General features: G+C 30.4%; 1 protein-coding gene across 4 annotated transcripts in view; it reads left to right on the top strand.

Annotated features, from left to right (window-relative positions):
- Positions 1-17,749, top strand: part of dachs (unconventional myosin-IXb-like dachs) — a 109,615-nt gene extending 91,866 nt beyond the window's left edge. For 2 of the 4 annotated variants that reach the window (XM_085660948.1, XM_085660951.1), the window contains 16 exons: positions 3,651-4,118; positions 7,068-7,357; positions 11,709-11,880; positions 12,020-12,192; positions 12,258-12,417; positions 12,538-12,654; positions 12,732-12,967; positions 13,085-13,274; positions 13,349-13,626; positions 13,908-14,097; positions 14,200-14,371; positions 14,451-14,662; positions 15,009-15,271; positions 15,361-15,633; positions 15,938-16,037; positions 16,824-17,749. In XM_085660948.1, coding sequence (XP_085517074.1) covers positions 3,651-4,118; positions 7,068-7,357; positions 11,709-11,880; positions 12,020-12,192; positions 12,258-12,417; positions 12,538-12,654; positions 12,732-12,967; positions 13,085-13,274; positions 13,349-13,626; positions 13,908-14,097; positions 14,200-14,371; positions 14,451-14,662; positions 15,009-15,271; positions 15,361-15,633; positions 15,938-16,037; positions 16,824-16,981 — 3,452 coding nt within the window. In that variant the 3' untranslated portion in view covers positions 16,982-17,749. The remainder of the gene's footprint in view (positions 1-3,650; positions 4,119-7,067; positions 7,358-11,708; positions 11,881-12,019; positions 12,193-12,257; positions 12,418-12,537; positions 12,655-12,731; positions 12,968-13,084; positions 13,275-13,348; positions 13,627-13,907; positions 14,098-14,199; positions 14,372-14,450; positions 14,663-15,008; positions 15,272-15,360; positions 15,634-15,937; positions 16,038-16,823) is intronic. The other 2 variants (XM_085660950.1, XM_085660949.1) reach the window with 2 other exon arrangements.
- Positions 17,750-18,031: the final 282 nt, after the last annotated feature.

The raw sequence follows: 18,031 nt of genomic DNA, 5'->3' as shown, positions 1-18,031 counted from the left end.
AATAACTTATTTTCAAATCTGAAAACCGGTTATATAACTGATCTCCTATCCGGAAGTCGTAAGGTAAAGAAAGCGGTTGCACGAGAAGAGAATCATTGCACAAATTATCGCGAATCGGTAAAACTTAGACATTACCACTAAATTTCGATAAAATTCAAACAAAGTTTGAATAATATATATCTCAAAGTATCTTTTATTGATCAAAGTTTGAAAAATTCTTTATTTAAAAAAGTAAACGATTATTTTTGCATCTATTCCGATTTTAAAATTAAAAATTTTTTATCGATATCAGTTGATAGATTACAAGGTTAAGTGAAAGTTTCACGAAGATGTATCGAAGTATCTCTGATCGTTAAAATTTTCGAAAATTTATTGTTTAAAAAATTAAAGAATTTTTTTCATTTGTTCCATAAAAAATAAAAAATAAAAAAAAAAAATATATATATATATTATGTATCTATTGTCAAATTTGATATCATTGAATTCTTTATACAGCAAATGTAAAAAAGTGTTCAATATTTTTTATAATAAAAAACGAAAGATACATATTCCATAAAATATGTAAATATATCGTAAAAAGTTTTGCAACATAATAATCTTGATCCTTGTTACTTAAAATTTAGATTTAGTATAATCAAAAATTTCTAATCACACATATAGATACATAGACACACATACACAATACACAAGACAAATCATTTTTCCATTGTAATACAATAAAATTTTCGATCTATAAAAATAAAGTTTCGATGAATAAAAATTATAAAAACAATTAATCTCTGAATCAAATTTATGAATGAAACAATTGATCCGAGTGAATTGGGTAGATCAAATTCTAATCGTTTCAAAAAAAAAAAAAAAAAAGAAAATTTGTCGATAAACGTAAATCGAAGAATATCATAAAAAGATATGTCTTTTAAGATAAAAGATTATACTTCAGATTGACGAGAAATATTTCTCGAGTCCTTTCTCGTATCCCTTATCTTGCAAACAGGAAAGGTAGCGACGTGAGATGTTAAAGGCATTGGGATGCTGCGTGGGGTAAAGATGAATGAAAATGGCTGAACGACGTCGATGTTCGTGAATAGAGGGTTGGAAAGACGGTAATCCAGAAGGGATGTTAGCGTAGAAAAGAAGGAATAGGAATGGTCGATAGTCGTGGACGATAGTAAATCGTGAGTTTTTTCTTCTTTTTTTTTTTTCTTTTCTTTTTTCTTTCTTCCTTCTTTTCCTTTTTTTCTTTCTTTTTTTTTTCCTTGAGATCGAATGAGAACAATGAGAAGGTCCAATCGAAGGGAGGAAATTCGAGGGATGATAATTGAACTCGATAAGAAGAATCTTGCTGATTGCTGTCTTCCTTCTCCCTTTCATTTTTTCTCTTCTTTCCCCTCTCCTTCTCTCTCTCTCTCTCTCTCTCTCTGTCTGTCTCTCTCTGTCTCTCTCTCTCTCTCTCTCTCTGTCTGTCTCTCTCTGTCTCTCTCTCTCTCTTTCTTTCTCTTCTTTTTCATTGGTAGTATTTAACGATCTATTAGGATCAAATTTCAATTAATGTTTTTTTCTTCGATATCTTGGTTTGTCTTATAAAAAATATATATTTGTTTGTATCGCTGTTGGTATTATGTAAAATTAATTAAATAATATAAAAGAAGAAATTCAAAGAAATTAGATAAATATTAATCAAATTACGTGGTCAAATTAAAAAAAAAAAAAACTCCACGATCAGTTTATATATTTATAACCAATATTGCGTTATAAATATTTTGAATTAATTTATTTATTAATCTTTTCTCTTACCAAAATATTTCCATTAATTCCTTGTTATCACGATCATCATTTAATCATTTGATCACTTTTTGTGCATACGTATCTCGAATAAATTGATTTTTGTGTTTTTTTTTTTAATTGCTATAAATTAAGCTTTCATTTGTCGCTATTATTGGTAAGAAAATTATATTCTTGATGTCTACACTTTATATATATTATAATTATAATTTTAACAAGACAGAGGTTATACCTCTGATAATAAAAACTAAAATTTCTTTTTATCTTTCTCCTTCATTCTCATTCTTCTTTTATTATTCGTACCGTAAGAATACTAAGACTGTTAACACGATAGGTGTCTCACGACCTTCCTCGAATACCGTTAATCCGAGTTACAATGGTCGATAGATCGAAGCTGAAACAAGCAAGAAATTACCTCATAGACTACGATTAAATAGTTTTCTTTATTTAAAAAAAAAAAAATAAAAATAAAAAAAAAAACAAACTTTTATCGATTAAAACAATTCATTCTAATCTTGATTGTAATTCAAATAATCAATATAAATTAATAAATTTATTTTCATATTTTTATAAAAATTTATTTAATATATAAATTTATTTTTATATTTTAATACGTTCATATTTAACAAAGAATATTGCAATAATCTATGACATTATCTATTATATTATCATGCGTACGTTTTTTTCTGTTCACCTTCTCAGCTTAAACGTAAGTTTTTTTTTTTTTAATTTCGATTGTTAATCCCTTTTACTTGTCGCAACCAGTGAAATATTTAATTACATATCAAGAGATATAGTGTCCATTAATTCATCTATGATTTATCAAATCAGATAATTTATGTATGAAACAAAAACTAGAATTAAACTTTGTATTAGCATCAGTATCACGAACATGTATCATATCTCTGTATCCAATGTATTTTTGTTTCTCTTTTCTTTTTTTCCTTTTGTTTTTTTTTTTTTTTTTTTTTTAGGGAAGACAAAAACAAGATTAAACATGTCTGACGAAAAACCTTCTGACGTACGCTTTCAGTGTGATAACAAATATAATTTAATTTTTTTTCTTTTTCCTTCTTTTTTTTTTTTAATTTTTCTTTTTCCTTCTTTCTCTCGCCTTAACTCCAGGATCAATAAATATACTCGATTTAGGTGTTTCGTAAGAGCCATAAATACATATATATATATATATATATATGAATATTGACGACTATTTTTCAGTAAGTAAGTTGTCTTGTTTAACTAGTCTTACAAATATATAGGAACAAGAAGGAATGCCAACGTTCGAATACTTTCCTATGTCTACCGCGGCATGGTCTTACACTTAGTATATGTATAGAATAAATTTCTAAATGCTATTTTACAGAACGTGTTCCATGTAAACCAGTTTTCTGGTCAATACACTAACTACAGTAGGAGTATGAGAAGGAGAAGAAGGAGAAAGATTTTTTACTGTCCCACTTTTCTTTCTAAAATTGATTTCTCTCGAATTTACGAGTGACAAAAAGAAAAAAAAGCAAGGAAAAGAAAATAGAGAATTTATACATTAAGCTCTACGTTAGAACTATGATAGGAAATTCAAACGAATCGTGCAGTTAGATCAAATAGAATATATTTAATCATTATAAGAGTTATATATATATACACATATATCTCTCTCTTTGATATTTTCTTAATAAGGTCTATGACCTATATATGAGTCTATAGACCTTTTCGCCCACCCTAGAATACGAATATAAATGAAATTAATTATGAAAAGAAAGAAGAAAAAAAAAAAGAAAAAGAAAAAAGAAATTGATTCATTTTGTTTTCATTTCAATCAGACGATCGAGATATGATTAAGAATCCGTTCCTGTTTGCTTTCATTACAGATGCCTCGTCCTCGAACGAAGCTGTACACCTACAGCAACGTCTCAGGAGCCTGAGCACGGAACTGGTGACCCTGAGGAACCGGCTACACGTAAGCCAACCTCCAAACGGTGGTTCAGTGCCGTCACCAGGAACGCAAGGTGCCCTGTCGAAAAGTCCAGAGAAGGGTAATTCTGTTGTTACTGGTGTTGCTGCTGGTGTTAGTACTAATACCGGTAGCGGTGGTACTGGTAATGGTAATGGTACTGGTAATGGTGCACCTTCCTCACCAGCACCAGCCGTACCACCAAGGACCAGCTTACCACCTGCATCCACGGTATCCCATGGAATCGGCCATCCGACTGGTCACTCGTCCAACCATTCCACCAGTCACACGCTCACGGCATCCGCGATCGTTCATCCTCACGTCAATCACGCCTCTGCGAACACGCTCGGCCACAACTCCACTGCCGCGAATAATTTCATATCTGGTTAGTATGCTCGAACTAATCTTCTCTGATAATTCACTGCTGGACTTGGATATTATTAACGAGTTAACATACGGTCATGTGAATTTACGTTATTTTCCAAGAATTGAAATTACAATCATTAAGTCATATAGAATTCTTTTTCCTTTTTTTTCATTTTCTTTTTTTCTTCTTTTTTTTTTTTTCTTCTTTGTTTCTTTTATTTTCTTTCTTTATTTTGTAGTATACGTCTCGATTGCTATGATTTTTAATATTATAGATATTTTTTTAAAAAGTCAATTATCTAATTTTTGACAAATTCATATATCGATCGTATGAAATTATGATTTTTCTTTGTTATTATTGTACAAAATTTATTGTAATGTTTTCTATTAATTGAGAAATTATCGAAAGATTGTGATAGGAATAGATTCTTATTTGTGTATATGTGTTTACGAATTATTATTTTTAAATAGACAAGTTAAATATTTTCAATGAGATTAAGATTCATATTAATTGGAAAGAATTTTTCTTTTATATTTTTATATTAATTGATCAATTGATCATATATTAATGTATCAATTGATCTTAAATACAATTTAAATATTTCATATTAACGAAGAAGAATAATTACAAGGAAACAATATGAATTAATTTTTGTTTCTAGGTCGTCTCATTTTGAACTATAATGGTAAAAATATTTCCGATCCTATTGATTTTAGAAATAAATTGGTTTCAAAGAAAAATTGCTTATTTTTTTAAAGAGAGAATATGATATGTATTACAGTTATTTCATTGAGAACACTGTTGTCAGGATAAGGAAGTCATAATAATTTTTTTCCTTTTTTTTTTTTTTTTCTACTGAAAATCAATATTTTAAGTCGAACAAAAGTTGTAGAGAATATCAATAAAAATCCAATGACTATCTATAATATATCTTTTCATCGATATTTCATCAATTTATGGTGCTACGTTTTAACGTTTAACGAACTGTTAAATCGCAATAACCCGATCAATATTTCTGTAAACCTGATAACCAATGAATTAATGTATCGATTCTATTTTTTTCCTTCACTTGTTTTTCATTTATTCATTCATTTTCTTTCATACATTTTTGAAAATGTAATCATTCGAAGCGCGGTATACTTCAGTCCATTCATAAAGAACAATATTGCAGTATTATACGGTCTGTAAAAATATCATAATCCGATGAAATATCTGTAAAAAAACGTAAAATGTAACTTGCTTGCTCGTTGAATTCGTATTGATATATTCTCTACAACTTCCTTTTTTTTTTTTTTTTAAATATCGACTTCGTATCTAAAAAAAAAAATAGAAGGAAAAAAAATGTTATGACTTCTGTATCTTGACAACTACGTCCTCTATGAAATATATCCACGATATGTATTATATTTTCCTCATCGAAACTCGGCAATTTTGTTATTTGAAACATTCGTTTATAAAACCAATAAGATGAAATATATTTATAATATATTATTTATGTATATTTATAATATAAGACATCGTGTGTTTTTGAAAAATAGCTGCTCTTTGCTTTCGTCGATGGTACGTCGAAAATATTAAAAACTTGGTAACACGTGAGTCTGGAATTCTTTTTTATTTGAAACATTCGTTTATATTTAAATTCGATACAATAGAAGATATTTATAATATATTAAGTATATATATTTATAATATATTTATACATATATATATTTATAATATACTATATATATATACATATATATATATAATTTATATATTTATATCTATTTATAATATGAGACACCGTATGTGTGTGTGTGTTGAAATAAAAGCTGCTCTTTACTTTCGTTGATGTTACGTCGAAAATCTTAAAACTTTGATACTACATGAATCTGGAATTTTTTTTTTTTTTTTGTAATAAAAAGTATCAAAAAAGAAGAAAATAATCAGCTATCGATTAGCTGCAGTTTAATAAAGCGGAAGGTATCAGTTTTGCTAATATTTCAAAGTAAAAAGCTTCATGGATTGAGGCTGTATGAGGAAGTGATCGATTTTCGTCGTCATGGGTATAAGGACACGAATATACACACGCACGCGTGTTAGATAGTTATACATATATATCTAGTGAAGAGATGGAGTATGGGTAAGGGTAAGGGTAGGGGCTACAGGGTAGGGGGAGGGGATGTGTCGCGACACGGGACGTCCATCTACTCGCTCGTCCGCGTTAACGTTAAATCCTCGTGTAACACGTAATATCCTCGTTTCTCCGTTAATACGCCTCCGCTAATGGACCATTTCCCATCGGTGTATTATCTTCGATCGTGATCGTTTTTCAAAAAGAAAGGAAAATGAAAAAAAAAAAAGAAAATCGAAAAAAAGAAAATAAAAAATAAAAATGCAATACACGGCATGAAAACATACAAATAACGTTCGCTCCTTTTATCTTAATAACAAGAATTGTTTGGAATAAAAATTAGATCAAGCTTTTGTCACTTTTCTTTTATATATATATATATATATATATATATATATATATATATATATATATGTATGTAGATATTTTTTTTTTTCATGATTATCAACGAAAGTTAAGTGAATGCGAACTTATTTCAACGAATTGCCTATACCTATAAGATTTATATCAAGATGATAAATATTAATAAATTTATGGGTATGACAATGTTTACGGTATTTGAAAATTCGTAAAGCAACTTAATAAATAAATAAAATATTAATCTGTATTTAAAAATCTAATGTATTTAAAAATCGATATTTAAAGAAATTATTGAAATTGTTCCGAATGAAAGATTCAAATTATATAAATGATATATATTTAAAAATGATAAAGATTTACTTAAAATCATGATGATACATTCGATTGTAAAATTAATCGAAAAATATCCCGATATGAAATCGTCGTTATCTCATAGGATTAAAGGTATACCGATGGGTTATTGAAGATTAATGGTTACGTTGGGGGATGATTAGATTTAGATCCAACGAAGCGGCACAACGGCGTGTCGGACGATGGTATAGTATCTTGTGTGACAGCCCTCGGTTGCCTACGATCACCTCCAATCTCCAGTATTATCGCCGACGTGAAGAACGCTAAGAGTAATCAAGGCCAGCATCGATGTCTCCCAAAAGCAACCACACCGGCCAGCACTGGTCCTGCGACCTCTACGGCCTTGGACGATCTCATTCATTTACCCGGACCTCTCACGGAGGATGCGGTACTCAAATGCCTTCAGGCTCGTTTTTGTGCTAAACAGTATCACGTAAGTATTTTAATTTTTCTAATTAAATTATTATTAATAATGTAAATGAAAAGAAAAAAAAAAGAAACAAAAGTAAAAAGTTCATTAGATCATAACAATGATTTCGATAGTTATCTTCTTACGAGTTATTTTCTTTTTTTTTCTTTCTTTTTTGCGAACGAATTATTTTCAAAAATGAATTTATTTAAATGTATCAATATATATATATGTATTTTTAATATCTATATACTCGACATTGAAAGGTTTATAAAAATCTTTTCGGTGTTACATAAAATAAATTTTTATTAAAGCGGCATTTTTGAAGTAGACAAATTTATTGATGCAATATTTTTCCCTTTTTTCTTTTAATACCAACTTGAATAATATAGTATTTTAAAATTAATAAGTAAATTATAATTATATTAGTCAAATATAGTTTCATTTCATAATTTCAAAAATCTAACATCTATTTTATATTTATTCAATAATTCAATGATCAGTTCAATGGTACTTTCAGTTTCATTGATACTTCTATTATAAAACATTACTGCATTTTTCTGCATTTATTTTGAATAAAAATAAAAATATACGTTAACATATACATATATGTATATATAGGAAGAGAAAGAGAGAAACAGAGAGAAAGAGAGAGAGAGAGAGAGAGAGAGGGAGAGAGAAAGAGAAAAGAGAGGTAAAACTTGTTGAAAAAACATATTTTTTCCGTTCTACGGATTGAAGTAATATCGGATGTAGCTAATTGAACTGATTGTTGATCGAACGTGTTTCTCTACATGCAATACGATAAGTTGTTACCTTGATCGATCAAACTAAATAAAAATTGTAAGATACTAATTGCTACATATTATATGAAATATCATATACATATCAAATATATATTCTAAAACTATTTTCAAAAAATGCGACATTGTAATAAAATGAAACTGATAACGGATATGACCTAAAAAAGGAACAAGTTTCGAAATATATTATAATATATTAATATATAGACTACGTTATATAATTATTAGTTGATCTTTTAGTTTGAAGTTTACAATATAATATAATTTATTGATGATGCAATATAAAATAATCAATTGATTGACAATTAACATGATATATTAATATATAGATCACGTTTCAATCATCGTTAGATTTTTGAAAATTTTTAACGAATTTAAAAGAAAAAGAAAAAAAAAAGGAAAAGGAAAAGAAAACAAAAATAGAGGGAAACAATTTTTGTATTAGACAAATATTTGACGATCTTGTCTAAAAATGTTTGACGAATTGATTGATGAAAATTAAAAATTATAAAAAACAAAAAAAAAACACATATAAGAAAAATAAACTAATAATAAAGAGGTTTCATTTTGGTTTGGCAAACCCAAGCCCTTAACACGAAACCCTTCGGGCTATGTTTTTACACGGTTATATGTAGGAGGAGCTTACGATTGCACATGCACGCACGAGCTCTGGTGCTGTTCTTCGTTGGAATGCAAGTGGAGCAAAAGGGTGGGGAACTCAACTGGTACACACACACATACACACATACATATGCGAACGAACGTGCATATATATGTGCATGCATACATGCATATACAGATACACACATACATATGTGCACATACGTTACATACATAAATATACACATATGCACAAGCGTACGCACGATTTCAGTGCTTGTATAAGCGTCGATAAAGCAACGTTGAGAATCCACCCTATTCCTTCACACGTGCTGGCCCACGCACAGGTGGCATACTCACATTCCTTACGAACACTTCGTCATTCACATACTCTGTTGATTCCCTATCGAATCTTTTCCGCATTTTTTCTTTTACTTCCTGACTTTTATTTAACGACTAAGGTCGTTTAACTAATTACGAATATTCTATAAATAGATCGTACGAGTTACATTAGGTTAATAATATATTTTTTTGTTTTCTTCTTTTTGTTTCTTTTTCTTTCTTTCTTTTTTTTTTAACGCATCTGATTAAAATAGAAAGATTATAATGAATATATATTTTTGAAAATAAGTAGATATAATATTTTTGAAAATTAATAGATCATTTTAAGATCTTTAGATTTATATTGATTATAATGATGTATATATTAGATTATATTAGATTATAATGAATATATATTTTTGAAAATAAGTAGATATAATATTTTTGAAAATTAATAGATCATTTTAAGATCTTTAGATTTATATAATTTAAACCTTTTCATTCAGTAAAATGATAGAATTAGAATAAGAGATACTTTGTATTATTCAATGTATTATTCAATAGTGTTTGAAACGGAAAATGGATAAACTTGATTGGATAGATTTAGATTTAAACGATTTAAATCATTTTATTCATTAAAATGACAGAATTAGAACAAGAAATAACTTCTTGTATTTTTCTTCTTTAATGTTCGATGATATAGATAAATCGATTGATATCGGATAGATATAGATTAAGATTTAGATGATAATGACTTTTTTTTATTTATACATATTAATTTTAATATGAAAGAACTAGGACGAGGTCACTTTCCAAAAATAGAATTTAATATTATAGAACCTCGAGAGATCCAATTAATTCGAAACGTCTAACCGTTAAATCATCATCGAACGTACTCGCAACCGGTTTTCAAAGAAACATGAACGATCGATATGAGATCGTTCGTGTTCGTGTTTAATGCGAGGAAGCCGAATGAGAGAATAGTGAGTTTCTCAATAGGTCACTCAAAGGAGAGGAAACATCGCCGAAAGGTAGACTACGCCTTTTAGTTTACAAAAAACTCAATAGCGTTCACCCAATTGCAAGAGAAACGGTTGTTCCCTAATTGGTGGCAACCGGTGAGGTACTCTTTCTTTTATTCTTTTCGTCATTGATCGAGAAAAAATTTGATCGTTCAACCATAACGAGTATCGAAAACACTAAATCTACAATTTTATATCTCGATGTGAAAACATTAAATAGGACGTTTACTGTTATGATTAGAAAATTATTTGAAAATTTTCCAATTTTCAAATTTTCACATTTCTGAACGGTCAAAGAAAATTTTCGAATGAAAGATAGAGGTTTCCTTTTTTCCCTCGGTTCTTTTTTTGTTTTGTTGTTGGTCTTTTTTCCTTTTTTTTTTTTTTTTTTTTTTTTTTTTTTTTTTTTTTTTGAGAAAAAACGAAAATGCTATTTGATCATAAGCCTAACTTGCACGCAAACACAGACATACGTATGTACGTACGTGTGCACTTGTAATCTGTTTGCAGATTAACACTGTTAAGTTAGGTTTCTTTCCAATTCATCCTTTTTTTCTTTCATCTCCCCACAATCTCTTTAGGATATCCGATGGACCCCGACACCAGACCGGTTCTCTCTTTCTCCTCCACGCCCAACTTTCGACCCTTTTCTTTTCTTTTTTCGTTTCTTTTTTTTTTTATCCTTTTTTTTTCTTTTCTTGAACCTTTTCTTTTCTTCCTTTTTTTTTTTTCTTTTCTGTTCTCTTCTTTTCTCTGCGTGCCGCTTTACCTTCTCTAGCAGACTTCTAATAGCAATCAAGCTCATCGGGACCCTCCAGGTCCTGGATCTTCATTCCCGTGCTCCGCCTACCTCTCCTCCCAATTCTTCTCTCTTCACCCCTTCCACATCTCCAGTCCCTTCCAATATTTTATTTCGAACGTCTCCCGGTCTGTCCCAATTTTTAACTACCAACCTCGTGACTTTTCACTTTTATTACCAACCTTTGAATTATTTATTTTCGAGTCTGACATATTTTTCTAAGCTTTATGCCCTACTAGAATTTATTCTTCGTTTGGTAATATTACTCAAAGTCTAAAAAAATATATTTCGTAAGAAACATTATCAGGAGATCGATATATAATACTTAATGACTTAGTTTCTATGTCTCTTTTCTACAATATTAATTCTCTGTTGCTAAGACTTTTCAAATGTTACTGCAATTGCGTTACTTGTTACTTTCATTCTTTTTGTTCTGATTCTATCATTGAGTCGTGAACAAAAATATTCTTCTAGTTTATATAAGTGACATGAATGAGAAGGAGTCATGAATGATTTATAAAAATGCATTAAAACACGTTGAATACAAGATATATATATATATATATATATATATAAACTTATGCCATAGTGCTAGTTATCGAGATCTTTATTATATCCACATTTAACGATATCGTTGCGCAAACATCATTCTAAATATTTTGTGAAACTTTTCAAAAGAGATAAGAATTATTAGTTGACACAATCGTGGAATTTCAATTCTGGATAAAAAGTTAAATAATAAAATATTTCAGAATATCGATATTTAATATGTTTCCAAATTATTTAGCGTTCGACAATTTTCAAATCTTGAAATACACGTTGAATTGTAGACGAACGTGGGACCTATCTTGGTCAGTATCAATCCCTACACGGATGTTGGGAATCCATTGACCTTGACGAGTACCAGGGCCGTACCATTGGCACCTCAATTGAACAGGGTCGTCCAGGAAGCCGTAAGGCAACAATCAGAGACTGGTTATCCACAAGCAATCATACTTTCCGGTAAGAAACAAATGTCGAACTTTGAAAAGTTCATTGTTTTATTCGGTTATAGTTGGAAGAGTCAGTCATTTTTTCTTTCTTTTCCTATTTTTTCTTTTCTTTTTTTTTTCTTTTTTTTTTTTGAATCAATTTTCTTTAGGAACAAGCGGATCAGGGAAAACGTATGCCTCGATGTTATTACTTCGGCAACTTTTCGACGTAGCTGGCGGTGGGCCGGAAACAGACGCTTTTAAACATCTGGCAGCTGCATTCACGGTTCTTAGATCTTTGGGATCTGCTAAAACTGCCACGAACTCGGAAAGTTCAAGAATAGTAAGTTATTAATGCGATCACAAGAAGAAAGTTGAACGAGTTTAACGTGACATTACTTTTGCCAGGGTCACTTCATCGAGGTACAAGTTACCGACGGAGCTTTGTACAGAACAAAAATTCATTGTTATTTCTTGGATCAGACGAGAGTGATCCGGCCATTACCAGATGAGAAAAATTACCATATATTTTATCAAATGTTGGCCGGTCTATCTCACGAGGAAAGAGGTTTTTATCCTTTTTTTCTAAAACAATCATTTAGATCTTATCTAAATTTCCTTTTCTTTTTTTTTTTTTTTTTAATCAACGATCTTTTTTTCTTTTCTCTTTTGTCATTTCGTTTAACAGTGAAACTCAATTTGGAAGGATATAATCTGAAAAATTTGAGGTACTTACAAAATGGCGATACTAGACAGGATGAGGCAGAAGATGCGATAAGATTTCAAGCTTGGAAAGCATGTTTGGGTAAGCGTTTGTAAGAAGTATTATTCTTCAAAGGATTCGAACGAATTATATCTATCTATATCTCTTTATCATTTTAGGTGTTCTTGGTATACCTTTCCTCGATGTTGTAAGAGTATTAGCTGCTGTTTTGATTCTTGGAAACGTAGGCTTTACGGATGGGCCTGGTGTTGAGGTTGGTGTAATTGGAGAAAATGAACTTGCTTCAGTGGCCGCACTTTTAGGGGTTCCACCACCTGCACTTCTCAGAGGTCTCACATCGAGAACCCACAATGCCCGAGGACAATTGGTTAAATCTGTCTGCGATGCAAACATGGTATAGTTATATCAGTTTCTTTGAAATTTGTTTGATTTTTCGTTTATTTGTCTAATGAATAGTATTGTCCATATCTAATATATATATACACATACATCAATTCATTTTTTAACGTAGTCTAATATGACGAGAGACTCCCTGGCCAAAGCCCTTTATTGTCGTACCGTTGCAACTATAGTTAGAAGAGCTAATAGTTTAAAAAGATTAGGATCGACCCTTGGAACTCTTTCGTCTGATTCCAACGAGTCTGTTCATAATCAGGCTGAGGTCACCAGTCAACATGCTTCTACTATTGGCAGTTCTGCAGGTAATAAAATTTAATCAAATTATGTTATTATTCGAATAATGAATTTTTAATGTACATATATATATTATTCTCAGGCGGTACTGGTTCAAGAAGCATGACAGCTTTGAACAATGCCGTGAGACATGCAACAGACGGTTTTATAGGAATCTTAGATATGTTTGGATTCGAAGATCCGAAACCAAGTCAATTGGAACATCTCTGTATAAATTTGTGCGCAGAGACTATGCAACATTTTTATAACACACACATTTTTAAGAGTTCCATCGAAAGTTGCCGTGACGAAGGTATAAGGTGTGACGTTGAGGTGGATTATGTTGACAATGTACCTTGTATCGATCTCATTTCTTCTTTGGTAAGTACAAAATATTCAAATTAGAAATCTTTACGCTTAATAATTTCTAAGGTGAGTCTTAATTATGTTTTTTGAACGAATATCGATCTGCAGGATTGATTTAATTAATAATTAAATAATATCACAGTTATATCGTTGTTTTTAAATATAAAAATAGAATTAGATTTTATATCTGATGTTCGATAGAAAATTTATAATTGACATTATATGAATCAATTATATTAAGATTTTTCAAATTTACTAAAATTTCTTCTTTCTTATAAATTTATCGATGCTCTTAGCGTACCGGTTTACTCAGCATGTTGGACGTCGAATGTTCGATACGTGGTACTGCGGAGAGTTACGTAGCTAAGGTGAAAGTTCAGCATAAACAAAATCTTCGACTATTTGAACCTAGACCAGTAGATTGTAGATCTTTCGGTATTCAACACTTTGCTGGAAGAGTTACGTACGATGCATCAGATTTTTTGGGTAAGAAAAAATATTGTTTCTTTTTTTTTTTTTTTTTTCTTATACAATTCATAAACTTTCATAGCTCTAATTAAATTATTATTATATAATGTATTTTTAAAGACACGAACAAGGATGTCGTGCCAGATGATTTGGTAGCGGTCTTTTATAAACACACTTGTAGCTTTGGTTTTGCCACTCATTTATTTGGCAGTGAATTGAAAGCTTTATACGCAAACGACACAGTCCCAAGAGGTGTTAGCTTTAGGATATCACCGACTTCTCATACGGATCTGTAAGACAATTGTTTTTTATTATCGTCTTAATTATTTAAATGTATATATATATTAAATTATACGTATGTCCGAGTTCAGTTTAAATGGCGATGAACCGATCTCAACGTTGACGCAAGACTTTCACACGAGGTTAGACAATCTGTTAAGAACTTTGGTTCATGCCAGGCCACATTTTGTTAGATGCATCAGAAGCAATGGGACTGAAACTCCTATGCATTTGGACCGAGGTGTTGCGATGAGGCAAATACGTTCCCTGCAGGTTCTAGAGACTGTTAATTTAATGGCTGGTGGTACGTAGATTATCACGAAAACTTAGTTTATTAATCCTGTAATAACATAACTTCGTTATTAATTTAATGATTAAACAAGTTTCAATTATGGAGTTTCCATAGTACCAAAAGAAACTTTCCTTGTTTTTTAATATCATAAATTTTTACAATTTTATTCTCTCGATGTTATCAAATATCAATTTGTATAGCCAATGATTTCACATGATAAAAATCCCATTTGAAAGAAAATCAATCGATAATTCAATGTATCGATGTATCATCATCCTTCTATCTTGGATCGAATCTTTAGGGATTTAAAAACAAGAATAAATAGAATTAAGGAGTGATCCTCATTCCTATTGATCAGGTTACCCGCATAGGATGCGGTTCAAGGCGTTTAATGCTAGGTATAGATTGATCGCACCTTTTAAACAATTACGTCGAGCTGAGGAACAAGCTGTCGAGGATACAAAACTAATATTACAAAATGCCCAACAATTGAAAAATAAATTTGGGGCCAGTACGAGTTGGGCACTTGGAAAGAGACACATTTTCCTTAGCGAGGGAATTCGTCAACAGCTTGAATGTTTGCGTTCGGAGACAAGAAGGAAAGCTGCCACTGTGATACAGGTAATGTTAACGCAATCATTTTTTTTTTTATTCGCTTTTTTTCTGCTTTTCAGACACAATTTTCAAAAAGATTTATTTTATCGATTTAGGCTACGTGGAGGGGATGGAGAGTTCGAAGGAGATGGCCATTAAGAAGAACGACGATATGTGTATCAACGGTTATTGGACAAAAGAAATTACAACAAGCAACAACTGGTAATACGGGAACTGTTCAAAGAAATGTTACAACAGGAACAGGAACCGGAACTGGTACTCGTCCTAGACCACAACCAATCGCTGGAACACCACCACCAGATCCTTCGGAAAAATGTGCCGATCAAAAAATGATACAACAAACATGTACACTATTTGGCCTTGATCTGGTACATATCATTAATAATATTATAACGCTTTGAGATAACAATATCTTTAAATTATACTCAATGTTTCACAAACGAATAATTCATTAAATTAGAATTATTACAAAATGAATATTATCGAACAATTCGTATCGTTCAATCTGACGTTCATACAATCTTACTGATACAATTATCGATACTACTTATTTTTCTTCTTTTTTTTTTTTGTTGATCATACGATTTAAAATCCGATCGAGAAAATTTATTCCTAAAAATCATTTAATTGATTTAACATAATGCAATCTCATTTTTTCACAATTTTATCAAGGAACGTCCACCACCGGTACCACCGAGTAGATCATACACCGTAACAGGTAATACGAAATTAGGATATCCACAAACAAGGATCATGAAGATGCCTTTCCCAGGTAAGGAAAAAAAAAATATATATATATATACAGGGTGTTCCGATGTTTATAATCGATCATTGAGAGAGATAAAAGGTGAAACAATTTTTAAACAACAATATTACTCTGTCATTTATTTCTACCATCATTATTCTTTCACTGTTTAGTTTTATTTAATCATTAAGTCGATCTAAATCTCTCGTACGTGCTTTTGCATAACATTATCTCTGATCATACTGATCGAATGACCGAATAACGATAGGAACACACGAAATCCACTCAAAGGACACGATTCGTTGTTGCCTTTGAATTTACGGTCGACTCTTCCGAGCAACCGACAGCTCATTAGTTGGTTATTCCTTCGCTGGTATATCCTTCGAGAGCCAGGATATCTTCCTTTGTTCTCTGGTTTCCGATATTTCGTGACCTCTGTTCCCTCCCCCGAATCTCCTCGTTCGAACAAAATTACTTATCTTAAAAGTATTAGATGATTTTCATTTAGCACGGGAATATTCAATCGCATAAATCCTTTCATAAACACGAACGACGTTGATTCCGAACTACTGCAGTGTAAATCGATTTTTCGATCTTTTCAATTAATTTTTTAATTAATCGACGATTAATGTGAGATATGTTTTTTTTTTTTACATAGATTTAAGGTTCGTCTGAAAATTATTTCAATGTCTTTCATCTTCTCAAAGATTGATTATCATATTTTGGGATATATAATATAAAGAAATATAAACGAATGAAGAACTTACGTTTTTTTTTGTTTTGTTTTGTTATCGATTTGTAAACAAATTTCAGAAGAAGGGGAAGGAGAGGTAGTGTTATTGAAAGGTGAAACCGTTTTAGTCGTTGGAGCATCTCCGAGGCGAGGACATCTCTTAGTAGAACACAACAATACTACGTTACACGTACCTTATCAATTCATGGAGCTTAAACCTTGCAATATTAACGTATAATAATTTATTGCGTTTACAATTTTCAACACCAATTATATATATATATATATATATATATATATATATATATTTAAAATAATATTTGGACAATTCGTATGGAGATAAAACCTTGCTACAGTAAGTGTTCAGTAATTTATTACATTTATGATTTTCAACCCCGAACTGTACAAGTACACATATATACATATATATGTAAATCTAATATTTGAACAACTCATTTCTTAAATGAGAAAATAAATTAAGATTTCTTATCAGGTTTTATCAGTTATGTCCAATTCGACGAAAATTTATAATTTTATTAGTTTATCTTATTCATTTATTATCCAAAATTATTAATAACATTATTCGGATATTTAGTACGAATAAGTGATTGAAAAGAAAAGAAAAGAAAAAAAAAGAAAAAAAAAAGAAAGGAAAGAAAAAATAAGTAGCATCGTATTGAAATGCTCACTAATTGTGAAAACGGGTGGGTTGGTGGGGGGGAATACGGAAAGAGGGACAATGAACGTTTAACTAATTTCACTGAGCAAGTTTAAAGAACTTGAAATAGTGCTTATCGCTTGTTTAAGACAGAAGTAACTGATTAGACTGTAACATAAATATACTTTCATATTGCCTCGAAACCATGTTTGTCTTCCATGTAGATAAGTGCATGTCGCAGTATAATGCACAGAAATGCATATACGTATGTACGTATGTTTGTTTGTGTGCACAAAACACACGCCTGTGTTTGTTAATACGTGTGCTTTCTAATAGCACATTTCTTAATTGCGTTAAGTAATTTAATTACTAATGCTTCGTTATATATATATATATATATATATATATATATTATATATATATATTATATATATATATATATATATATATATATATACATATATCTTCGTTCGTTCGAATTTGAATATCGTCGATATATTGTAATTTTTAAGTCACATTCGCCATCAGTATTCCTTCTTGACTATTCTTGAATTCTTAGTGCCAACAACTATAAAGAAAATAGAAGAAAGAAATAAAACAGAAGATAATAAGCAAAAGAAAAAAAAAGAA

Source organism: Vespa mandarinia, chromosome 13 (genome assembly GCF_050613455.1).
Source record: "Vespa mandarinia isolate Hongniang chromosome 13, ASM5061345v1, whole genome shotgun sequence".
Taxonomy (NCBI): domain Eukaryota; kingdom Metazoa; phylum Arthropoda; class Insecta; order Hymenoptera; family Vespidae; genus Vespa; species Vespa mandarinia.
The sequence above is the reverse complement of the archived record's forward strand: the minus strand, read 5'-3'. Positions and strand labels throughout refer to the sequence as shown.